General features: G+C 32.8%; 3 protein-coding genes across 5 annotated transcripts in view; 2 read left to right on the top strand and 1 right to left on the bottom strand.

Moving 5' to 3' along the window:
- LOC148310575 (SEC14-like protein 2) overlaps window positions 1–8,549 on the top strand; it is a 44,074-nt gene extending 35,525 nt beyond the window's left edge. Inside the window, exons 3-10 of one of the 2 annotated variants that reach the window (XM_088258159.1) lie at window positions 1,461–1,504; window positions 1,614–1,734; window positions 3,355–3,564; window positions 4,758–4,838; window positions 5,045–5,244; window positions 5,818–5,963; window positions 6,403–6,551; window positions 7,125–8,549. In XM_088258159.1, coding sequence (XP_088114285.1) covers window positions 1,461–1,504; window positions 1,614–1,734; window positions 3,355–3,564; window positions 4,758–4,838; window positions 5,045–5,244; window positions 5,818–5,963; window positions 6,403–6,551; window positions 7,125–7,273 — 1,100 coding nt within the window. In that variant the 3' untranslated portion in view covers window positions 7,274–8,549. The remainder of the gene's footprint in view (window positions 1–1,460; window positions 1,505–1,613; window positions 1,735–3,354; window positions 3,565–4,757; window positions 4,839–5,044; window positions 5,245–5,817; window positions 5,964–6,402; window positions 6,552–7,124) is intronic. The other variant, XM_088258160.1, reaches the window with a different exon arrangement.
- Window positions 8,550–9,374: 825 nt separating this feature from the next.
- cl (thioredoxin domain-containing protein 17 clot) lies at window positions 9,375–10,896 on the bottom strand. Its single transcript, XM_088258161.1, has 3 exons — window positions 10,557–10,896; window positions 10,390–10,471; window positions 9,375–9,829 (listed from the first exon to the last, which is right to left on the bottom strand). Exons 1-3 carry the CDS (start codon window positions 10,795–10,797, stop codon window positions 9,673–9,675), a joined length of 480 nt encoding a protein of 159 aa, XP_088114287.1. The 5' UTR covers window positions 10,798–10,896; the 3' UTR covers window positions 9,375–9,672.
- A 1,923-nt stretch (window positions 10,897–12,819) lies between these two features.
- The window catches only part of Srrm234 (Serine-arginine repetitive matrix 2/3/4), a 29,907-nt gene continuing 16,370 nt past the window's right edge, over window positions 12,820–26,356 (top strand). For both annotated transcript variants that reach the window (XM_088258182.1, XM_088258183.1), the window contains exons 1-3: window positions 12,820–12,957; window positions 13,079–13,333; window positions 19,888–19,992. In XM_088258182.1, coding sequence (XP_088114308.1) covers window positions 13,095–13,333; window positions 19,888–19,992 — 344 coding nt within the window. In that variant the 5' untranslated portion in view covers window positions 12,820–12,957; window positions 13,079–13,094. The remainder of the gene's footprint in view (window positions 12,958–13,078; window positions 13,334–19,887; window positions 19,993–26,356) is intronic.

Genomic DNA, 26,356 nt, shown 5'->3' with positions numbered 1-26,356 from the left:
TTATCTATGTTGAGATGTCAAAAAATAATATGAAAAATAACTCCTTTAATTGGAGATAATCCAGATTTGTGTACAAGTGTATTTGGACACACTCAAAATGATATAGTCAATATACGGTTAATAATTTACATACATATTTCAATAAACCTAATATTATCATTATGTACATATAAATGCAAGATCAGATAACATTAAACGTTGCTCATTGGTCACGCTTTACTTTATTAAATTATTAATCTGATTGTGTAATACAGCATTTGAGTGTAAATTACACAGATATTTTTGTATTTTCATCACTGGGTGAAATAAGAAAGCGGTGTTATTATCGACATAATAAATCAATATGCTATACTTACATGAAAAACACTTTGACGCATAAAACGTCAATTCAATTGCTTTATTTATTTACAAATAATTTTGTATTTGTATTTGTATCAATTCATCAACTGATGGCGCAACAATCAACCATTCACAAATATATTGAATATCTTTTCGGTATGCGGAAGGATCTGAGACCATTGCATATATTGCTCACTCCTTTCAACAACGTCATATATCTAAAATCATCCATTTCAGTTGTGTATGTTTTCGGAATGCCCAGTTAATGTTCTATATCCCAGCAAAAGCGGTATATTTTTAACTTAATATTTACCCGCTACAGGGCAGAAAGTGTTGTTTTTGCATTTTGAAGAAAAGGTATTGTTTAATTATTTTTTTTTAAACAAACTAAATATTTTTCAAATGGAGAAAAAACCTTCAGGTTTTACCTAAAAAGATCTGTTGCACAGTAAAAAGTTCAATAAGTGGTTTGATATTTATTTTTAATACATTTTATTATATTCTTAAACTTTAAAAACAATCTCCTGAAAAATCAAGTTTTTTTTATAAATGACATTGTTGAAAGGAGTGAGCAATATACAGGTTTCAAGAATTTATGCAATATGGATGCTCAATAATGGGCAGAATGGTGAATGTGACACAAATGTATAAATAAATTAAGCCAGCCAAATTCCAGGTCGTAAGCCCGGGGATGCTCAGACTTTCATCTTCTTTCATAAAAAAAAGGAAAAAGAGGGAAGAACGATACATGTTTCATATTAAATTGACCAGTATATGACCAACTGAACGCCACATTGAGGTTGGCAGAGATTGATGGTGACTGGGAGTCGCGGGCTAGTGACAGAGATGGGTGGTGAAGGGAGCTTCACAGATGGGAACAGTGTTCACGAGGTCTCTGCGCGCCGTTACTGGCACAAAAGAAGTGACGAGGACATGGTGCACAGTGTGTGCTCCAATTATCAAGTCCAAAATTGGCATGTTTAGCCACATAGATACAGCTTACTCATAGATAGCCCCACAGGCTGAAGACAATATACTGGAGCGCGAGTTGGGAGCTATTATTATAACTATTATATATTTCATTTGAAAACATACTAAATTGTGTTTTTAATTTCTTTCAGCTCGATCTTGGAATAGTGAAGCAGCCGAGAAGATGCTCAGAGATGTAAGGACTATTTTTAATTCTGTTTTGAAATATATGCATATACCATATTGTAATTAATGTTACAAATTAAGAATATGTTCTTTTAGACCATAGATATATTTTGTTTTAGTCATTAGCTTGGAGAGAAAAGTGGGCCATAGACACGCAGCTCCCACTTTGGCAACCACAAGAACCTCTCATCACGTATATCCCCAGTGGAATATCAGGGTTCGATAAGGAAGGATGTCCTGGTAAGTAATCGTAAAATACATATATGCTTCTGAGATACCTGTATTTATACCATATATATAAAATACATAAATACAGTGGAACCTCTGATAACGACCACCTAATTCGCATAATAAGCGAAAAAAATGCAAGAAAAAGTTGCTCCCGTAACCAGCGTTGTTTCACATAACGAGTAACAGAGGAAGGAGAAGTCCCTTTTTCATCACATTCACTTTGTCAAATGTGATTTTGAAACGGTAACTGTGGAGTCTACAGTCAACGAGATTGTGTCATTAGCCAATATCATGGGACTTGAGGACTTGAGCTTATGGAGTTGCATTGTGTTTAACAGCAAGAAATTATGGAGAAGAGTTTGTTATTATTTTTTGACATCTCATCAAAGATGAAGAAGAATATGGAAGTCTGGGCATTTACGGGGCTGACGACCGTCATAGGCTGGTTTAAGTGATCACTTTACACACGTGTAACATTCACCAATTCTACCCATTATTGACAACCACACTACTCAAATTCTTGGAAGTTCTATATATATATGAACCAATTTAGAAACCTTGTTCTTTAATCACTAGAACTTCACTAGAGACATCTATTTGTGAGATGTAAAGAAGCTTTTTACTAAGCAGAAACTCTTATATTAGTATGTGAGATCCGAATCCTGGATTATAATCACACACATGAGAAACGCCAGAAAATACCATTTTCATTTTTATTATTAAGCCTATGACGGTCGTCAGCCCCGTAAATGCCCAGACTTCCATATTCTTCTTCATCTTTGATGAGATGTCAAAAAATAATATGAAAATAACTCCTTTAATTGGAGATAATCCAGATTTTGTGAACAAGTATTTGGACACACTCAAAATGTTGAAGAGTTTGTTAATGGAGGAAGAAGAAGTAGCAGAGGAACAATCTTCTAGCACAATAAGAGAAATGCTGAAAGCATGGGAAACTTTTGCATCGTACATTAAGAAGCATCACCCTACTAATAAGGAGGTGGAAATTCGGGCTACAAATTTATTCAATAATAATGCTGTGACACATTTTCGCTAAACTTTGAAGCGTCGGCAAAAACAAATGTCTTAAAACTGTTTTCTATTTAAAAGGGGTCAATTATTTGTCATAAATTCATATTTTTTTAACGTTTTTTTCAAATCTACATTATATTCCAAGTTTTTATACTCCTTAACAATTTATAAGTAATTTTATTTGAATAAACGTTTAAAAAAATGTTAAAAATTTAATTTTCTTTCGGCCTAGAACGCATTATCGTATTTTACATTGATTTGTATGGGAAAAATCGTTTAGCTTAACAAGTAAGATGCTGGAACGAATTAAACTTGTTATGAGAGGTTCCACTGTACAGGTATCTCGGAAGCAATGAGGTTTTTATTACAATCCTTTTAAAATTAAATAACTTATTTAATATTATTGAGTTGGAAACTAAGTGTGGATTTTTCAAGGAAAACAAAATAATTCATTTCCATACATAGAATAACTTTAATCTCGAATATAATGTCTATTATTATCTATAACCTTTTCCCATTTTTTAGGTAGTATCATTATCCCTTTTTCATAAACACCATAAACTTATATTTAATGATTTTTAAATTAACATGTTTCAGTGATGATTTTACCCTTTGGTGGACTGGATTTGTGGGGTCTTCTGCATTCTGTTTCCAAGTCTGACATGATGCGTGTGGTGATACTCGTATTGGAGAGTTATTTGAAACTAGCTCTACAGCAAAGTCAAACACATGGACCAAATGCTAATCAACTTACCTGCATTTTGGACATGGAAGGATTTTCAATGCGCCAGTACGCTTGGAGACCAGGTGACAAACAATTATATTTAACTACATATTTATAATATAGTTACAAAAATTGATTCATTAACAACACATATCTACTGATAAAGTATCTTATGCTAGTTAAGCTGCGCCTCTCTTAAAAAAAGTCTATGCTCTTTTCGGAGAGGGACTTACACTCAATATTTAATGATTTTACTTAATTAAAGATGTAATACAGTCTTTTTTCTTTCTTTATATTTTTTTAATGTATGATTTTAATAGTTCACTATTTTTTTTTATATATCCGTAGGGAGGTTACTAAAATATTTGAAATTACCTGGTGTTACTATAAATTTTGTTATTCTAAAATAATTTTGGAATCTCAGGGATGAAGTTTTTTAAAAATTTAAACATGTATCATTTATAAAATAAATCAAATATGTAATAGTCAAATATTGTAATTTTTTAAATGTTTCTACATTGGGGACTTGAAATTTTGAAAATAATATTCTTGTTGGATAAGCTTTCTTTTTCTTAAAAATAATTTTAATGGTTGTTCTCTGAACTATTTTAGAGATGTGACTAACTACATATTACTTTTTAGTTACCCGGATATTTTTTTAAAGGTATTTTAATAGCAAAATTATTAGGTAAGATCTTAATTAAAGTTCGACATATTGACACACATATGAACAAGTAATGTTTTACTTTTATATATGTATGTTGTATACATGTTTGTATTCTTTTTTTTATAATCTAATCTGTTTCCTCAACTTTCAGACATCTCATATTACGTTTCTTACAATAGTAGAAAAACTTAACGATCATACTTTCTCTATTTGCCATATTACTTTTTGTTTTTCTCATTGTTTTATGCTTCATAATTTTGTTATCTTTTTATTTACTGCGTAATACTTACTATGTTCACAGTATATGAAAGGGAAAAATAGGTTTCACTTATGTCCAGGTTTGACTCTAATACCTAAAATATATCTAGTACAAGTAAAAAACCTATTACACATCCACAAATAAACATACATATTCATACAGGTACTCAACACATATTATTCATACATATAGGCAAGTAAATATAATATAAAATAGTAAAGGACCATGGATATGGAAAGACACCATAGGATGTAGGTTTGTATTGCCCAAACTTCTGATTTTCCACTTGTTATCTGTTGTTCATGTGAAGAGTCTTGTTACATATACATATAATTTATTAATATTTCCAGCTGGAGAATTGGTCATATCTCTGCTTCAAATGTACGAAGCCAACTATCCAGAAATTTTAAAAATATGCTACATCATAAATGGTAAGACAAAGGCTGATTTTGAAGTATTTTTTTGAAGTACTTAGTTATTTTTTTTAGATATCAATTAGCATAACAAAAAAATCCCTTATATTCATTATTCTACTAGTTTCACCGATCATGGCGATTTATTATATTATGTTATATAATAAATCGCTTTATTGCGGAGGCAGACTATGGATATTAACTGTTTTAATGTTTTATTTCAGCACCAAAAGTATTTTCCCTCGCGTTTTCAATTGTCAAGAAGATTGTGAATGAGATGACCATAAGAAAAATACAAATCTATAATTCTGATCGAAAAAAATGGGAACCCACTATTCTCAAAGTAATAGATCCAGAACAATTACCTAAACATTATGGGGGTACGCAAGTGGACCCGGATGGTAATCCCAAATGCCCCTCAAAGGTAAAAATAATATGCATTTTAGTAGATTATCAAAACAAAAATCATCCGTCCATCCAATCAGCCCATAGAAATGCTTTCATACAGTCCTCTTCTATGCCGTGACGATTTCTATGGATGTTACCATAGACTTTTTTTAAATATTTTATAACTAAGAATATTGCTTGCAAATGTTCCACTCCAAGAATGCAATGCTATACTTATATAATAAAATAATAACTATTTAGTTTTTTCCACATATATTATATTTGACCAGTTTATTTTTTAATTCTATATATATAGTTGTTAATTTATTATATAAAATGCAGTTCCACCATGAAATATCAGTACAACTTGTTTCCATTTCCAATGTCTCAATAGATAAATCAAAAGAATATGTATAAAAATACCCAAATAGTATACAAAATTTTCACACAAATTGTCAGCATCATGAGAAAATTTGGTACTTCAGGTGCAAAGAAATCATTAAAAAAATATATCCTTTTTGTGTCTAATACAACATGAAATATTTTTAGTCTCAGTTTTAATTGATTGCAGTTTATTGATATCCATTTCCTGATATTATTTTTTGTTTAGATTAAAATTGGTGGAAAGGTGCCGAAAAAATTTCACACACGAAAGATAAATGAAGAAAAAAAGGCCTCCTACTCAAATATTACAATCAAGAGCGGAGAAAAAACCACTTTGGATTTCATTTGTGCTGAACCGGGGTGTTTCCTCAAGTAAGAAACAATATTTAAATTTTCATCGCATGTTTTTCTTTGGATACGTTTGGTCACTCTTAGTGTAAAACAGTTCCTAATAAATGGGTGCTATTCCACCAGAAACGATACATCAAGTCATGATGAAGTTTAAAAATCGGCTTTCAGCATGCATCGACAACATTTGGATGCCATTTCTTATCTTCAAACATATATTTAAAAAAAAACTGGTTATTTACTTTGATATGATGTAATAAAATTTTGAATATTTTAAACTTCTTCCTACCTTTATCTGCACCTAATGGTGTATAAGGCACTCTGTTTTGGTGCAGATAAAGTTAGGAAGTGAGAAGATAAACTTTGTTACTATATTAAATAGAAACATCACAGATATTCACAGTTACATATATTTTATTTTATTTATTCAAAATCTAACCATTGTTATTTTGTTAATTCTCAGGTGGGAATTTGGTGTTGAAGATCACGACATAAAATTTAGTATCCTGGGTCTTGATGACAATGGCACAGAGACTGTTGTCGTTCGGCCAAAGAAGATAGCAGGGAATGTTTTGGAAACTGGTGTCATATCTGTCAATGGACCGGCTACTTGTAACTATAGTTTATACTTCAATCTAGAATTAATTTGAAAAAATTACCATTTCAGAGGAATATTAATTTATTAGTTGACCATTTAGGATCAATGTTTTATAAAATTAAACTAAAAACGAACAAGACAATGGTATGCGCGTGTGAAGAGAATGAAACCATCCAGACTCCTCCGCATTGCATTGCCAACACACTATTACACGGCCAACCACAAGGTAGACCACTAAAGAGATGGATTGACAGCTGGGAATCGACATTGCAGGAGGCTAATCTGTCTTAAAAACAGGCCGCAAGGCCTACATAAAGAAGATAAAGAAACTTGAACTTTATTTTTGAACATATAGAGTACATATCCACCCCTGAAGATGACAAGGTGCTTGTCAAAACCGGTTGGAGAAAAGTGGTTAAAAACAAAGTTTTAGTTTTAAAAAATGTGCCACAAAGTATCTGCAAAAAGCATTCAAGAAAATATTAATGTTTGTTTTTGTGTATTTTTTAACTCATGATTTCTGGTAAATGATGACAACTATGTACCACCGTTTGTCAGATATGTAACATGTTTATACTTTCTTCCAGATACGGTGGTTTTTGACAACTCATCAGCATTTTTGAGAAACAAAAACATTTATTACAACATCCTAATCACTCCTCCTCTCAGCAAATTAGACATCAATACTACTCCTGATGACGAAACTTCGAATTCCGTGGTACCATCGGAAGACTAAAAACCAGATACTGGATTATTCACCCTACGGATGATATATCAATATTATAGGTGTCCTAACTTGAGACGAAGCACCTATCGTTTATAAATGAAAGGAATTTAACAATAATGCATATGTAAACCTCAAAAATTAATGCAATATGGGTGTTCAATAATACTCAGAATTGTGAAAATTACACATGTGTATTAAATGATCACTAAACCCAGCCAAATCCCAGGCCCTACGCCCCGGTATTCTCAAATTTCTGTCTTTCTTCGTTCAAAAATGATGCATGTTTCATCTTGAGTTGAGATACATATTATGTGGGAAAATATTACATGATTTTTTATTCTGTACTCCTAAAAATCTATCCCATGACAAATTAACTGACTGAAGTGAGTTTTTTTTATAAATTATCAATTGTATTCATTTCTACATATCAGTCATAGGAGAATATTTGATATCTTACTAGCTTCATATTGCCCTATTAAAAAATTCAAATGATTTTTAACTTGGAAGTTTAGTATACTGACTTGTTACTATATACTGACTTGTTAAAAATGACTAACTGCATTGATGATTATTTTCTTGCCAAGAAAAAGTGACTTAAATGGCCCTCCTGAACATTATACGTATTATTAGTTGGTGACTTTCTCTTGTACGACTACGATGTTAAGATTTATCTAATTTGTAATTCTATTTATAAGAAATATTGAGTTAATGTTAAGCTTATATTAGGGATACCATGTTTAAAACAAAAAAGACCCTACTTTCTGTAAAATACCATTTAAAAACTATTGTAAAATAGACCCACAAGAATGATTTATTTTTAGGTAAGAATATTATATGATTTTTGTTCTGTACTTAATTCAACACTTTAAAGCCGCTTGTGCACTACACGGAATTTTACCATCCGGCAGTCCGGTTTTGAAAAATGAAAGTTACTACGACAGTTTAGTATGATCAAATTTACGCGCAACGTGTTCACGCACCAATCCGAAGAAAGGTGGACAAAAGCACAAGCCAATCATCCGTTTTATATGCTAACTGACGTGCCGGACGGTAAAATGTTGTGTAGTGCACAAACGCCCTAAGTGAACCTTTCCTAGTAAAATATTGACTACAAAATGTGTATATCAACTTTGAGTAGATTAAATTTAACAAAACAATTACCTAACTGAACAAAATTACATTTTGTATAAAATGATCAATATAAATTTATATTATTTTAATCAATCAATCAAACAGCTATCGAAATTGATAAGATTTGTAAATTGAAGATAATGGAGAAGGTAAACATTTTTTTTTTAATCAAATGAATTATAATTTTGATTAATAATGATGTTTTAGCATAAATATTTTTAATATAAATTAAAATGTGATGGAATATATATAATAAAATATATATACATGTGTGTAAAATAATAATTATAAATATATTTTATATTAAATTTGCATGTATGAAAACATAATAAAACTGTTATGTAGGAAGTGTTATTTTTTTCCATTTAATAATAAATTGCCGTAGATAGTGTTTCCCAAAAAGCGGTACCCACAGGAGTACGCACGACAATCTCTTGACTAATCACATTTGTCACATTAATTAGTTTAAACTAAATTTTTTCATTTAAATTGTATATGATGGTATTAAACGTTAAAAAGCATGATTATTTTTTTATTAATCATTCTGGCAATAAGGTATACGCGGGTTTGAGGTCTTTATTGGAGTGGTACATAGGAGAAAATAATTGGGAACTACTGCCCATGATAAACAAAATTTATTAAGAAAAAAATATTTGAAATATTTTATTAGTTCTATAATAAAGAGGTATCCGTATATAATAAAGAGATAGTCTGCCTCCCCGTAGTGTAATGGTCAGCATGCTCCGCTACCGTTCTGGAGGTCCCGGGTTCGATTCCCAGGGGGGGGGGGTCAAATAAATAAAAAAGTGATTTTTTCACTCTAATATTTATTCAATATTACCCTGGACTGGTACCTGAAGCGGAGGGCTGATCACCTTTCTTTCATGAGTCAACGATCAAGATAAAACTGCGTTTATATGATACAGTGCTCTATGCACCATTGGGGTGCGGATAAGGGTTTGAATAATAAAGAGGTATACATCCTTGATATCTTTTTATTACTAATATAGTGAAACCAATACAAAAATCAAGGCTTTGATTCAGAAGTTCGGCTGTCCAAATTTAAAACACAGTAAGGGACATTTTTTTGTAGTAGGTTTTTTTTGCATTTATGGACTAAGTAGACTCTACTTAGTCCAAAAATGCAAAAAAAACCTACTACAAAAAAAATGTCCCTTACTGTGTTTTAAATTTTGACAGCTGAGTTGGCTTGAAGGCAGTTTTGTCAGTGGCCAATCATGTAAGACCATTGGTAATCTTTTATATTTTCATGACACTTAATCGTCAAAATCAGTAAACACCATTTCAACCAATTCCTTTTTGGCACACTGCTCTCCTTCTAGTTTTTGTGGGCTTTGCCATTTTACTAACGTCGGTATGACCATCAATTTGGTTTTTGAATCTTTCCGGAAGGGACAATTCGGGTCCTTCCATCTGGAAAACGAAACAACTGAAATCAGATTGTCAACTGAATGCAGAATTTCATACAAATGTAAGAATAAAACAACAACTACTTAAATAGTTTATTCACTTTTATTTTATTTGACCAGCGATTGGGCTTTGTCGTTGATCATTGAAAATTGTCCCACCACATTCCCGGATATGATACAGGAGCATCTAAGCTTCCTGACAGACCCTCTTTTGCAAAGCAATTTTTTTGATGTATGTACTAAGTGGCAAAAATTTACTGTGAATTTAAATTAAATAGCTTTCACTGCCAAGCGAAATAAAGACAAATTTTAAAACCACCACCGATTTTCTAACGATATCACCATTCTGATGCCACAAATTCACCTATGGATAGCATCTGCTCAGGTCACTTGTGAAAAACACCCACTCTTGTTAATTTTTTAGCTACGCCACAAATTAACAAAAAAAAATTGAGCTCCTCTATCCCACCCGATTGCGGGTGAACCCAGAAAATATTGGAGACGCTATAAACTTGTCTATGGTATCTACTAATAGAGAATATTCAAAACTTATCGTAAACTTACGTAGTGCGGTCACCAACGTAAACAGTTACAAAATTTGCTTCGGCTGGAGCATTTTTTAATGCACTTTCGATAACAGGATCAGCTGAAAATAAAACGAATTAAGAGTTTAAATTGTAAAATTATATTTATGAGACTGTAAAAAGAACATTGATACGATTTTCTCTAACCTTCAACACAATCGGGGCACCAGCTTACTCCTTCTACCTTGGAACCAGTATACAAAAAGTAGTATGGGCCGCTTTTCTGATCAAGAGATTTAGTAAATGAGCAAAAAGCTTCGTATCCATCAACTGTGTGATGATGAACCATTTTTCCAATAAAGTTAATACCGGTTCTTAGAGTTTGAAACACAGACGTACGAGCAATACATAAATGTCGAAAAATATTATGAGATTTAAATAGAGTCATAAATTTATTTTGTTATCACTCATTATCTCGGAAATATCAGCAGTTTATCTTGTTATGACCGGCCAATACTCTCGACACTTTGACGTATATGACCATAGACACAGACTAACTAATTTATATAAAGACCGCCAACTGCCTCGATTTTTTATGGCTGGAAGTGATATTCGCCAGTGGCCGGAAGTGACGTAAACGGCTAGAAGTACTAAGCTCCCGGCTGGGCGTGACTTCGCCGCGGCTGAATGTCAAATCCACCCGCCGAAATATTTATCATTCATTTTTCAGGTTAAATGGTATTTATATTGAAATTTGTTGTATTACATAATTTCAAAATTATAATATTAATATTACGAAGAAGATATTTCACTATTTAAATTTATTTATTTCAGTGTAAACAAAAATAGAAAGGTCACGGCTAAAACGCGACATTTATAAAAAGAGTTCAGGCGATTAATAATGGTTACTCAACTCAGCCTTACAATGGTAATGGTAACTTTTTTGAAATTATTATCTCAAACTATGTATAAATATAAGGCTTTTCAACAAAAACAAAAACGATAGAATTTTCGAATTACTTTATTATATTTAAAATTCTAGAAAATACAATATTTTAAAAGGGCAGAAGGAGTGCTCACCACTTTCTGAAGTTATATTTCTTAACGGGGGTGCCAGCGCCCCTTTGTGGGCGTTTTGGAAGTCTGGCTAGGCGTTTTTAAATTTTTTGCATTTGGGGGGTGCTGCAGAAGTTCAAGGGAGCGTTGTGTCAAGTAAGAAAAACTACACTTTCATACGCAAAATTTAACTTTAATTTTGGCATAATACTCAATATTATCAAGTTCTTCATATGCGGATTTCTATTTTTCTATCGATAATTGTCTATAACCATAGTTTGTATATATTTATTTGAAATATTTGAACAACTTGTTGGTATCTCGTATTTTTCGTTCCCGTTTTGGTGTTTTTGTTAGTGTATTAGTGTGTCTCGTCATTTCTGGTCGCTTTTTGAACAATCTGACGTTTACGAGTCGACCCCCCCTGACCATAGAATAATTATACTTTGACAGCTAAATATAGTAATAGACAATTTTTTTTTTTAACGATGGACAGTCAAAATCGATATTACATAGAAAGTATACATATAAATAAACCCTTATCATGTCTCTACTTTAAAAGTTTCATTGACTTTTATATAAAAGTAAGTGACTCTTTATTAATGATAAATGTTATTTTAATTTAATGTTATTCTAAAGTGAAACAATCTAAGAAAATACTCACATCGAAAAAAATCCCATAACTAATAAGTATTTATCCAGAACCACACATCACTAGGCACTTATTATTATTTTGGTAGAGGCCGTTACAAACGTTTTTTTTTATCAGAGATGATACTCATGTTTAAATATCGTCAATAATTAAGATTAATTCTAAATTTTTAGCCAATTTGTGATTTTAAAGGTAAAAAAATATTCTATTGCTTTTTCAAATATTCAAAAATTATTTACTACTTTCAGGCAAAAGACAACCTGAAATATTATGACTTTAAATTTTGCTGTTATTTTTAATTGCTGTAAAATACTTTTTTTGAGGAACTCGCAATTTCTCAATTTTAGAGACGAAATTAAATTGAATTATTTTTTGCAATTGCTGTCAAATATCTATCTAACTTCATCACGATACTAGCTTTTTATTGCCACTTCTGGATACCTTTTAATTTTAAGACGGCATAGAGGCTAAAGCAGACACACTTTTTATTTTATTTTTTTCAAATTGTAGAACCATTTTGGTGAAATACAAAATCCAAATAAAAAATTTAAACTCCTTTGTCACACACTTATTTGTAGAGTTCTCTCCGTACCTCGTTACATTACATTTCCACGCTTTCGTGGCTGCAAGGCACCTTGGTTTTTTAAACGTACTGAAATACGTATAACGGGTCCCAATAAAAGTACCTAAATAGTAAAAAATCGTACTTATCGATATTGTGTAATAGCGATCATTCCGATATGACATTTCTAATTATTGTTTATGGTTCTCTCGCAACATGGCCGCGTCGGACGTCCTTCCGTCGACGGCTGTCTCTTTTGCGATGTATCACATTATTTCAAATCAATCGGAATGAAAATCAACAAGCAATGCTTTACCAATAAACACTTATTTTGAGAGGTGAGCTTAAGAATCGATGTCATATAACAACTCGATTCAATTAATTAAAAAAATATTGATTGCTCCAGTAAAAAAGGTAAATAAAATAGTATTATTTTTAATGCATTTTTTGTTTTTTCAGCCATAATCACGTTAAAATGTACAACGGTATCGGTTTACAAACACCCCGAGGGTCTGGGACCAACGGGCACGTCCAAAGGAATTGGGCTCTCGTCAGGAAGACTAAAGATAAAGTCAACTACAAGACTGAAGATGAAATTGCACAACTGGATTCCGCCTCCAACAAGCAGCCTAACAAGGAGATCTTGGACCATGAGAGGAAGAGGAAGATTGAAGTGAAGTGCGCCGAACTTGAAGATGTTTTGGAGCAGCAAGGGTATGTTATTTATTTCTATATTTATGGTTGGCGCGCAGCACGCGCGTTTCGGGCAGATCGTGCCCGAGATTCAAACCTTAATTTCTGCAGATTGTTTATATCCTACTGATTTTTAGATTAAAACGCAACTTATTCTTCATACTGTTGACATTTGTCTTAATAAACCCGAATATAAATATCTTTTTGTACTGTAAAATTTACCTAAAACATCTTGGTTTTTCGGTCGATATTAACAGACAAAATATATCTGCATTTTACTCCACCATGTGTTGTGAGAATAACGAGAGTTCTCGTGTGATATGGTAAAATAGATAATGAAATAGCAAAATAAAAATGCAGGGATTACATATTTTATTAGGATAGTATCTTTAGTTCTCATGTTTAATAGTAAAATAGATGCGAAATAAAGATGGAGGAATCACATTTTATAAGGATGTGTCGTCTTCTATAGAGCTAGAGCACCTAATAAAACTATTGTCTAAACGGTTTTATCCCACTTACATACCGCCAATATACAGATTAATTTGTTATTTACCATGAAAATAATGTAGAAATAAATAATATATTGTAATAAACAAATTAGTGCTTGATACATTCCATTAAGATACATTTCTCAAGGTTATCATGGCTTCAGGAGATTTGCCATATGGTTAAGATTCTCTCTTGGATAATCAAAATGTTTGTACGCCGGGTTGTCCATGGAATCCTCAGGATTCATCTCCAAAATTACATTTCAAAGGCTTATTTTTATATATTAGTTTTGATTTCGTAGCTTTATGCTAGTTTAAAAAATAAAATTAACGCGACCACTTCCAAAATGAACTTATTTCACCTGACCATTCCATTTTTCTGGATCGATATAACTGTTTATGCTGTAACAATCGTGAATCTTTTTGCTATTTCATGGATTTATGGATCATGGATTTCTAAAATTTAAAAAAAAATCTTGGCTTGTATCATGAAAATTCTTTCTAAAAAATGTTTGAATTTCTTTTTAATATTTTTTTTAGAAAATGGTGAGAACAATAAATGTCATTAATGCCTGTGTTGTTATAAAAAAATATATAGTGATTATACTTGACTAAAATCTGCATTCACTTTCCTTAATTAGGCTATCCTTTCTGACCTTTGTAGAATGTTAGATTCTTTTCTAATAGTCTTTCTAACTCATAATGAACAACTCGTAGTCATACTTCACCTCATTTTGACCTTTCCACGATGTTAACCTTTTGACAGGTTTTTAAATATGGAGAGTTTGACATTATTTCTTTGCGGATTTCAATAATAGTAAACACAGATTATCCAAAAAAAAATTGTTATATTTTTATGATTTAAAAAAAAGAAAAGACTTTAAAAAATAGTTGTTGATTGTATTGACATTGACATTATAAATAAATGGTGCTTTAGCATTTAATATATCCGACTTTTGTCTTTTCAATCACTTTTTGATTTAGAAATCAATACTGCCAGCTTTAATCTACTATGACATGTAAATAAACAGTTCAATAGACCATCTAAGTATTCATTAAGACTTATCTGCTTTTGTGGGGCTTCGTACAAATAATTTTTATGGCATTGCTTTGTAAATAATAAAAATGTATCATTTAACAGATTTAGAGACAAGTTTTTTTTTTTTAATCACTTACGTCTATTTATGTATTAATTTTAAATCAAACACAGATTTTTTGAGTCTACTAAGTTGTATTTTATTAACAAAAAACACATAAAAAATTATATTGTGACAATTGTTTCGCCTTGTTAGGGCATTGTCAAACGAATGTGAAGATCAAATGGACTACGGTCCTTATGTAGCTATACAATTCTAAGTGACAGTTTTAACATGTGCAGCAATAATTTATGGGAGACAACAGTCGCTAATGGGGGATGTAGGTATGTACCCTTATATTTGTTTTCTGGGTAAGGAAGAATTTATTGACATGGCCATATTTTAGAGATTTTAATACAATTGTTGGTAATATTATTTTTAAGAATTTTTATATGTAGATGTAATTATTAGTTTATCAATAACGCATCATGCAAGCGTTTACATAGAGAGAGATGATGTACAGTAATAGTCTATTTAAATATATTTAGCAGTAGTGAAGACCTAAGGTTAGTTTGTTCATTAAGTAGTGGGGGATGTAGGTATGTACCCTTATATTTATTTTCGGGGAAGGGAGATAGCACTGTGCCACTACTTGCAGTGCCCTATGCACCATTGGGTGCGGATAAGTGTCAGAAAAAAAAAGTGTGAGCCACACAATGCCAAACAATGGAAGTGACGGATAAAAAAATTGGGATGAAATATTTAAACATTGTTTTTTTTTACATTTTATACAAATTGTATTTAATGTCAAATATAGGGTTTCTGCTGTAGTGACCATGTTGAATGATTAAATAACAAGCCATAGAATAATGGTTTTGGTATATAATGGGGACTTTAACAATTCACAGTAATATTTTTTATAATTAAAATGTAACTTTGGATTAAAATCACTATAAATATTTTATTATAACTTAATTATAATGTCTACCGGTTTCGAAGCTAACCGCTTCTTTATCAAGACTGATTAATACTAATCAGTCTTGATAATATTAATCAGTCTTGATTAAGAAGCGGTTAGCTTCGAAACTAGTATACATTATAATTAAGTTATAATAAAATATTTATAGTTCTTTTAAAACAAAGTTACATTTCAATAATAAAATGAAAAATCACAAAGTTAGTACTTCAAATATAAATTATAGTAATATTCGTTTTTTTTTAGAGCCATTAATCAATTTGCAACTAAGTGTGAATTACTTTGATGGTCTGAAATTAAAGTTAACACTTATCATCCCTCGTTTAATACTTCAGAAGAAGATTTACAGTCCGCTTTATGCCGTGTATAACGACATATATATACCATGTTGGACCATTGTCAAAAGTGGAACATCATTTTGAGTCATAAGCTACAGTGTTACATCAAATAATGGTCTACTTCTGAGAACCTTCCAAAACTGAATTATGTAAGACCTTTTAAATAAATCTGAATTTAAAGGTACCTACATAGTTGACTTACATAGATAAATACTATTTACCTACCTACAAAAAATATATATCGCTCACTCCTTTCAAGAACGTCATAAATCAAAAAACTTGATTTTTCAGGAGAACGTTTTTAAAGTTTAAAAATATAACACAATGTATTTTAAATAAATATCAAGCCACTTCAATTGAACTTTTTACTGTGCAACAGATCTTTTTAGGTAAAACCTAAAGGTTTTTTCTCCATTTGAAAAATATTTAGTATATTCAAAAAAATAATTAAACAAAACCTTTTCTTTGAAATGCAAAAACAACACTTTCTGCCCTGTAGCGGGTAAATATTAAGTGAAAAATATGCCTCTTTTGCTGGGATATAGTACATTTTCTGGGCATTCCAAAAACATGCACAACTGAAAATTATCGATTTTTAATTTATGACGTTCTTGAAAGGAGTGAGCGATGTGACCTACCGATATACATAGATTTAAAAAAAAGTATCTACCTTTTTTTATATACCTAATAAAAAAAACATAGATTAAAAAGAGGTCTACCTACAATAATAGATATACATAGATTAAAAAGTGTCTACCTACATACCTAATAGACACACATAGATAAAAACTGTCTACCTACCTAATTGACACAAAGATAAGTTATGTCGGGTTGTGGTCCCGTGGTTAGAGTCACGGACTCTTGAGTTTCTCGGTTCGAACGCACTCTTGATAGCTATTTCTAATAATGAGCCGCTTAGGTTCACAGAAATAGTATGAAATTGAAGTATTTTTGGAAATAATAAAAAACACAAATATTTCTCTTTAAAAAAATAATAAAATAAAAAAAATATATATATATAAATAAATTTTGACATCTCAACGTAAATGAAGAATATCGGAGCCTGGGTATTTACAGAGCTTATGATCTATCGTAGGCTGATAAAGTGATCACTTTACACACATGTAACATATTCACCATTCTAACCATGATTGACAACCACACTTCTCAAACTTTTGGAGCTCATACTTATAGCATCAATCTCTTGACGCTTCGTGTACGAGTTCACGAGAATAATATATGGTTGGTTTGAGAAATCCTTTATTTAGCATAGCTCCTTTATTTTGATTTGTGCAAGATCCTAACCGGATTATTTTACATACTGGGTGACGCCTGAAAACAGGATTTTCAATTTTTATGCAGTTTTTAATTTTACCAGTTAATTTATTCATAATTTTTTTTCTCAAAAGTCGGAAAGTGATTGACAGATTCAATTGATTTTTTTTTTACAAATGCGGAATTATGTTGAATCAGATAAATGACTATGGCCTTTAGAAGTGAAAAGGTTCCCGACCCCTGGACTAGATCATCGTCCTCCCACCGCTAGGAAGTGTGCTGAAAAACAGGTCCATTAGCGCAATCAGCTGGGATAGTATGTCATTTTTATACACAGGACCCGCATCATAAAACAGTTTGGCGGATAAGGTGCATTCCGTGACGTCATGTGCACCGAGTACCTACCCTTGACGCGTGCCAACCGTGTGTCACCCTGTCAGACGACCCCCACCCCTTTAAATTTAATTTGTTAGCCGAGAAAAAAATCGATTTTATTTCCCCCCTTCGAACTACGCGCTGTAATTATTGTGATAGTCCCCCTCTTTTACGCGTTCTGAGCTCGGATCGATATTTGACGCGATACACGCACACGTTTTCGTGTAATACAAATGAATGACAATGGTGTGCGCTGTCCCCTCTTAATAACAAATTCATTCGTATTTTTACTGGAATACACCCAGTCGCCTCACACCACCCTCGGAATAAGCTAGACTCCGAAATCCCGACCTAGAAAACAAATTCAAATTATTTCGATAATTTTTGCCGATTTTAATAGTTCAAGTACCGAGTAGGTACTAACAGTTTATTTAAAAAGTTGCCGCGAATTTTCTACACATTTTGGAATCTTTTTTTACCGCGCTCTTTTGTTCGGCGTTCTTTTATTTTTGAATCGATCTACTTATTCCGACAGTGTGACGTTTTGTTTGTTTTGTGCTCGCGAGTCGATCGCCCTTTCCTAAATGTCGCAAAAGTTGTTTTGTTGTGTTGTGAAATTGAAACGCTCTCGTTGTTTTGAACCTTAAAAAATGTGATTCCCGTAAAAAAAAAACTTGTTTTTTTGCCGCGCTCTTTTGTTAAGCGTTCGTTTATTTTTTAATCGATCTACTTTCATTTTCGGTAGATTTTATTCAGACAGTGACATTTTGTTTGTTTGTTTTGTGCTCGCGGGTCGATCGCCCTTTTCTAAATGTCGCAAAAGTTGTTTTGTTGTGTTGTGAAATTGAAACGCTCTCGTTGTTTTTAACCTCCAAACATGTGATTCGCGTCAAAAAATCCTACTGATAATGAAAAGTTAACTTTTATGTTGGACCGAAGAAATAAAAGTTTCGAAAGGAAGTTTTTGTGTACGCTTTACGATGTTGAGTGTTGCTACGCGTTATTATAGGTATAAAAAAAATTATTCCTGTTATTTTCCCAATACTGATTTCCGTAAACATATAAATTAAATTGCAAAAGTCACAATTTCATAAAAAAAAATGTGCTAGGATTATTCAACTGCTTCCATGTGCCTTAGTAATTTACTAAAAAACTAACTATCAAGCCGCTTATCCGCAGGGGTAGGCAGAGAGAATAATAAAACGCCACACCAATCTTGCGTTTCCAAACAATCTTCGCCTCTTCCACATTCACGAATCTCATACATACCCGCCGATTATTCCGTTTCCTGACCTGACCACTTCCAAATATTTGAAATACTTGATAATGCCAAGTTATCCTCGGTTTTAAATTTAAATTAATTGAAAACGTTAAACTCACCAACTATCCACCGCTTGACAGCAGAGAGAGTAGAACGCGACACCACTCTGTCTTTGCAAACATTCTTCGCCTCTTCTACATTCATGCATCTCCTCATACATACCCGACGATTATTACGACTCCTGACCCGGCCGCTTTCAAGTATTTCACATACCTGATTGTGCCTAGTTTTTCTCGGTCTTCCTCTGCTTCTTTTTCCAACTACATTCGCCTTATAAATTTATTTAACCGTTCTTTCCTCACTCATACGTTCCACGTGTCCAAACCATCTAAACATACCTTTCTTAATTTTATCGATAATGCTTATCTCAGCTTTGCATTCCTTCCTTATTTCACTATTCGAACATCTATCAAAGATCGTTTTGTCGCACATTCTTCTGAGAGATCGCATTTCGACTGCATTCAGTCTACTTTTATCCTTCTTTTGCCAACTCCATGTTTCACTTCCATACATTAGGGTCGGAACCAGGACTCAATTGTGTACTGCCAGTTTAGCTTTCGCTCATAGGTTTTTATTTGCTATAACTATCGTAAAATTTGTTTTATCATTCTTTCTTCTCTCATTCCGTTCACAATTAATAATTAAGTAATTTTATTTTAAGTTTAGTAATTTTATGTATTATTTTATCGAAAGCTTTGTCTGACCTCGTAATTGTATTCGCAGGTTCTCCAACAGCGAGGTGGAGGAGAAAATTGCAGAGTATAGGGCCAAGCTGATGGATGGAGACACCCTGTCTAAAGCGACCAAGGACGAATTTGGACGAGTCATGTAAGTTTGTGCACCTATTCACTAAACATGTTAAAAATTAACCAGATTAAAACCACAGATTCCCAAACTTTTTGACTCGACGCTCGTTTTTTGACGTTAATATTTTTCGTCGTCTACCTTTGGAAAACTGTATCTCTATTCACGATAATAGTACATATTAAGGCCGGATAATCGATAGACCGCAACTTAATTTTCTCTAAATCCAGGTAACATTTTACGAAATTGATTTTTTTCTCTCTCAAAACACCGTTTTTTTAAGGAAAAAATTTGATTTTCTTCGAAATAAATATACTTATGGTTTTGAAAAGAAAAGAGTAATTGAAAGGTAAGGAGTTTAAAAAATATATATAAAAATATTTTTTTCATCGTATATTCTAAAAAACAAACAAAAAATCCAATATGAGCGTGAGGAGGCGTCCAGCCCTGAGCGCGGCTGAGCGCGTTATGTTTTGTACGTTTGAGATCTAGGCCTTTGGTTATCAGGACTTTTGGGGTTACTATGCCAGAAAAACTAGGATAAACTAAGAACATAAATAATTCGAATATAAAATCTGTTCAATAATTAATAAACACTGCCATTTTTTTATATTCGGCGCGAAGATATCTCTCGTATTTTATTTAACTTAATGTATGCAACGTTTAAAAAAATTACGAACTAAATGACTAACTAGTAAATGCTGCTCGCTTAATGTTCACCTCCTTTTTATGCCTTACGCATAACACTGGACATCAAATGACATCATTTCCGACATCCGGTATTGAAAGAAATTTTACTTAACATTTTTTGTCCGTATGTGGTACGGGCAATGGATTAACATACCCTTAAACGCATTATATTAATTTTAATAAATACTTAATTAGTGTTGACCTGATGATGGAATGATTATTCCGAGTTTTTAAGTGGTATTACACAAAATGAACGATTAGGGTGTTATATTAGCATACCACAAAGTTAACAATGCTTTCAGAATACAAAAAATATATATTGTTTTAAATATCGCGTGATTTATATGTTTGTTTTTTCTTCTTCTAATGAACCTCTAATTCTAGTTTTTCGTGTTCAATGAAATTTTGTAGTTATTATTTTTTCCTATTTGAGTCCAATTATCGAAAACACTCCTACGTTCCGTGACTCGCTTTCGCCAAAACCTTTTCCTAATTCTATATACCGCATTTCAAATACCGTATGCATATCCTCGTATTATGTAATACATATATAAAGCGTGCGTGGATTTTACGAGAGTTTTCGTGATAATGCCACGTTATTTTTTTAGTACCATATCCCTCCTTGCTGACCACTCGGGGTCATTAGTATAAAGCTATTTAGCGCAAAGTAGAAAAATAGTTACCGAAAAAGATATGACGTAAAACGTGCTAAGTTTGCGAGTGTTCAAAAATAATGTAGCACCCACGTGTCTGTATTATGAGGTGATTCCAACACCTGCCATAGTGCAGTGGTTAGAACGGCTGCCACGCTGGAGGTCCCGGGTTCGATTACCAAGGGAGGCCAAAATAAATATAAGAAAGCATTTTTTCACTGTAATATTTATTTACTTTTACCTTTTACAACGTTGCATTCATATACGCACTTGTTTTCATATACACATGTGACAGATAAAAACATCACCTTGTCTTTATATTTTTAACGATAAACTTAATATTGCGCCAATTTAACGCAGTGCCCTATGCACCATTGGGTGCGGATACGTGTCAGTAGTAGTAGTAGTAATAGTAGTAGCAATATCAATACATAAAATTTAAAAAGTAAGGCTTTATGATTGAATAATATTCAGATGATAATAAAAGGGTCGAAATAATAAAAAAGAAATATGGTTTTGACTCTTGTAGTCAAAATAATTTTTGTTCTAGTAAACTATTGTCGCCTTGTAGTCGTGTGGTTTAAATCGATATAAACGCAACCCCTTTCCGTTGCGTGCCAAAAACTCCACAAATAATGCAAATACTGTTAACTTATTAGATTACCGACATCGCCAGTCTGATGATGACGGTAAAGACGAAACCCGGTCACTGGTCAAATAAAATAAATGTGGAAAAAAACTACATACTTATAAAAAGTTTTTATTTTATTATTTAATGCAAATACCGCTATACTGATAAAATAATATAAAATATTTATCGTACATTATTGGTTGAAAGCAAGGTCTGTTAGTCGTACGCTTTAAATTCAAGACAAAAAAAAACACAAGGGACTCACTTGTGTTTTTTTTCATTGTGTTTTGGTCATGCATGGCCAATAATTCCAAGATTCATATCAGGAAAACAATATTATAATGACTTTCGCCTTTCCCATTTTTCGCCATCGATTTCATACAAGAAAAGTTTTCATACAAGAGCTTTCTTATTACGTACAATAAATAAATGGTTACATTTTATTGGTATTTCATTTATAGGGTACATTAAATCCGTTTCTTGGAGCACGAAGCCGTAAAAAAGCCTCAATCAATCATTTTTAATATACATATGCAAATTGTACAGTTCCATGCGAATTTTGTACTAATCGTCTACTGCGTAAAGCGTTATTATTGTTATTTGAATGCTATATTTGCACGTCGACAAAATTTCTTACTTTTACGATATCAAGATATATATAGTAAAGTAAATGGGAAAAACAAGGCTAAATAAATTGAAAGTTTCTATTTCATCTTATTTTTTGACATCTCATCAAAGATGAAGAAGAATATTTAAGTCTGGCATTTACAGGGCTGACGACCGTCATAGGCTGGTTTAAGTGATCACTTTACACACGTGTAACATTTACCAATTCTACCCATTATTGTCAACCACACTACTCAAATTCTTGGAAGTTCTATATATATATATATATATATATATATATATATATATATATATATATATATATATATATATATATATATATATATATATATATATATATATATATATATATATATATATATATATATATATATATATATATATATATATATATATATATATATATATATATATATATATATATATATATATATATATATATATATATATATATATATATATATATATATATATATATATATATATATATATATATATATATAAACCAATTTCAAAACGTTTTTCTTGAATCATTAGAACTTCACTAGAGGCATCTATTGGTGAAATGAAAAGAAGCTTTTTTATTGAGCCGAAACTCTTTTTATTAGTATGTGAGATCCGAATCCTGGATTATAATCACATTCATAAGAAACGCCAGAAAATATCATTTTCATTTCATGAAATTAAAATGACACACTCAAAATGTTGTTTCTATTTCTTTATACGCATAATTACATTTTTAAATTTACAAAATGTGACTTCACTGGGTTTTCCCGTGCCGAAGGCGCATTTTACATTTTATTTTAGTTTAGTGAGTATTTAATAGAAGAATTTGATGGTCTGTTGCCTTTTGTATGCTGACGATGCTGTGCTTCTTGCCGATGGCGGAGAAGACCTGCAGGCGCTGGTGACAAGGGTGTATAATGTCTTCTTCTTCTTCTTCTTATTGTAGGCCTTACGGTCTGTTTTTAAGAGGGATTAGCCTCCTGCGACGTCGATTCCCAGCTATCGGCCCATCTCTTTGGTGGTCTGCCCGGGAGTCGTCTACCATGGGGTTGGCCGTACAATGCGATGTGGGGGAGTCTGGATGGTTCCATTCCCCTCACATGCGCATACCATTGTCTTCTTCGTTGCCTTCCCCACCTAACGACATCTTCGATCTCGCGTATTTCCCTGATCTTGGCATTTCTCAATCTATCTCGAAGACCCTTGCCTGTTATGCTTCTCAGAGTCTTCATTTCTGACACTCTAAGCGTGTTTTTTGTGGCAGCGGTGTCTGCTCTACTTTGGATTCCATACGTCATGATGGGTCGGACACAAGTTTTGTATATCTTGATCTTGCTGCCGATCTTCATATCAGGGTTTTTCCATATAGCATTTTTCAGGCATCCTGAGATGGCTGCAGCTTTGTTCACTTGCCCGTGTATAATGTGTGCAAGAAGTGATTTACTGATTAATGTGCAGCAAATCTAAAGTCATTTTTTGTAAGGAAATTAATGTAGATCTGGATGTAAAATATTAGTAAATGAGGAAATTATGGAACAGGTAGATGCTTTCGTATATTTGGGAAGTACTTTTCTAAGGATGGAAAGATTGATAATGTTATAGAAAGTAGAGTGAATGCTGGGAACACAGTGAGTGATGTACTGAATTCAGTTATAGCAAATAAAACCCTATCATATGGAGTGTGTGGATGATTTCGTATATTTGTGAAGTAGTTTTCTAGGGATGGAAAGATCGATAATGTTATAGAAAGGAGAGTGAATGCCGAGATCAGAGTGAGTGGTGTGTTGAAATCAGTAATAGCAAATAAAACCCTATCTGCGAAAGCTAAACTGGCAAAATGGAGTCCTGGTTCCAACCCTAATTAGTACGGAAATAAAGCATAGAGTCAGACTGGGTGCAGTCGAAATGCGTTCTCTCAGACGAATGTGCGGTAAAATGATGCATGACAGGTGTTTGAATGGCGATATAAGGAAATAATGCAAGGCTGAGATTAGCATTATCGATACAATTAAGAAAGATGTGTTGTGATGGTTTGGGCATGTGAATCAAATGAGTGTGGAAATAAAACTAAAACAAATTTATGAGGCGAATGTGGTTGGTTATAGAACCGGAGGAAGACTCGGTATGATCAAGTATTTTAAGACTTGAAAGTGGTCAGGTCAAGAGTCAGAATAATCGGTGAGTATGTATGAGGAGATGCATGAATGTGGAAGAGGCGAGATTGTTTGCAAAGACAGATCGGTGAGGCGTTCTATTATCTCTGTCTACCCCTGCGGAGAAGCGGCGTGATAGTATTTTTTCTTAAACTTTGAAATAAATATGGCTGTTAATGAGAGTTAACGAAAATATGGTTTGACACGTATGGTAACGGGTATTGCCCTCACCCCGAATATAGCTCTAAGCTAGCAAGCGACAAAATAATGGTGAACACGTCACTTAATATTATATTCAGGTTTGAAGCACTCCCCCTGGAAACCCGAGCAATATCGGGTAGCTGGAGTAGTAGAATACATGCATGCATGCAGCCAATGCGTAATTTCAATACGGTCATGTACCATGGGTAGAATGGTGAATGTCTTACAGTGCAATAAACATATCGCTCACTCCTTTCAAGAACGTCATAAATCAAAATACTTGATTTTTCAGGGGAACGTTTTTAAAGTTTAAAAATATAATACAATGTATTAAAATAAATATCAAGCCACTTACTGAACTTTTTACTGTGCAACAGATCTTTTTAGGTAAAACCTGAAGTTTTTTTCTCCATTTGAAAAATATTTAGTATATTTCAAAAAATAGTTAAACAATACCTTTTCTTCAAAATGCAAAAACAACACTTTCTGCCCTGTAGCGGGTAAATATCATGTTAAAAATATGCCTCTTTTGCTGGGATATAGTACATTTTCTGAGCATTCCGAAAACATGCATAACTGAAAATTGTCAATTTTTGATTTATGACGTTCTTGAAAGGAGTGAGCGATATGTTAATAAATAATGTCCGCCTCCGTAGTGTAATGGTCAGCACGCTCGGCTACCGTACCGGAGGTCCCGGGTTCGATTCCCAGGGAGGGTCGAATAAATATAAGTGATTTTTTTCACTGTAATATTTATTCAATATTACCCTGGACTGGTACCTGAAGCGGAGGGCTGATCACCTTTCCTTCGTGTGTTAATGATCAAGATAACACTGCGTTTATATGATGCAGTGCCCTATGCACCATTGGTGTGCGGATAAGGGTTTGAATGAATGAATAATAAATAAACACACTAGAAGACCAAATTATATATTTTTTTACAGAATTGATTTCCGATCGTTTTTTTATGTGACCGTATCGCTGTGGTCGACTAACTTACTAGCCAAAGGACCAAATATGCACATTACAACATATTTCTTTTAACTAACTAACCAACTAACCATCACGCCGCTTCCCCGCAGGGGTAGGCAGAGAGAATCGAACGCCACACCACTCTGTCCTTGCAAACATTCTTTGCCTCTTCTACATTCATGCATCTCCTCATACATACCCGACGATTATTACGACTCCTGACCCGGCCGCTTTCAAGTATTTGACATACCTGATTGTGCCAAGTTTTCCTCGGTCGTCCTCTGCTTCTTTTCCCAACTACATTCGCTCCATAAATTTGTTTAACCGTTCTTTCTTCACTCATACGCTCCACATGTCCAAACCATCTCAACACACCTTTCTTAATTTTATCGATAATGCTTACCTCAGCCTTACATTCTTTCCTTATTTCATCATTCGAACATCTATCAAACATC

Source organism: Brachycentrus maculatus, unplaced genomic scaffold, assembly GCF_059751285.1.
Source record: "Brachycentrus maculatus isolate JH-2025_06_01 unplaced genomic scaffold, ASM5975128v1 h1tg000091l, whole genome shotgun sequence".
NCBI lineage: Eukaryota > Metazoa > Arthropoda > Insecta > Trichoptera > Brachycentridae > Brachycentrus > Brachycentrus maculatus.
Note: the sequence above shows the minus strand (reverse complement) of the source record. Positions and strands in the feature narration are given on the sequence as shown.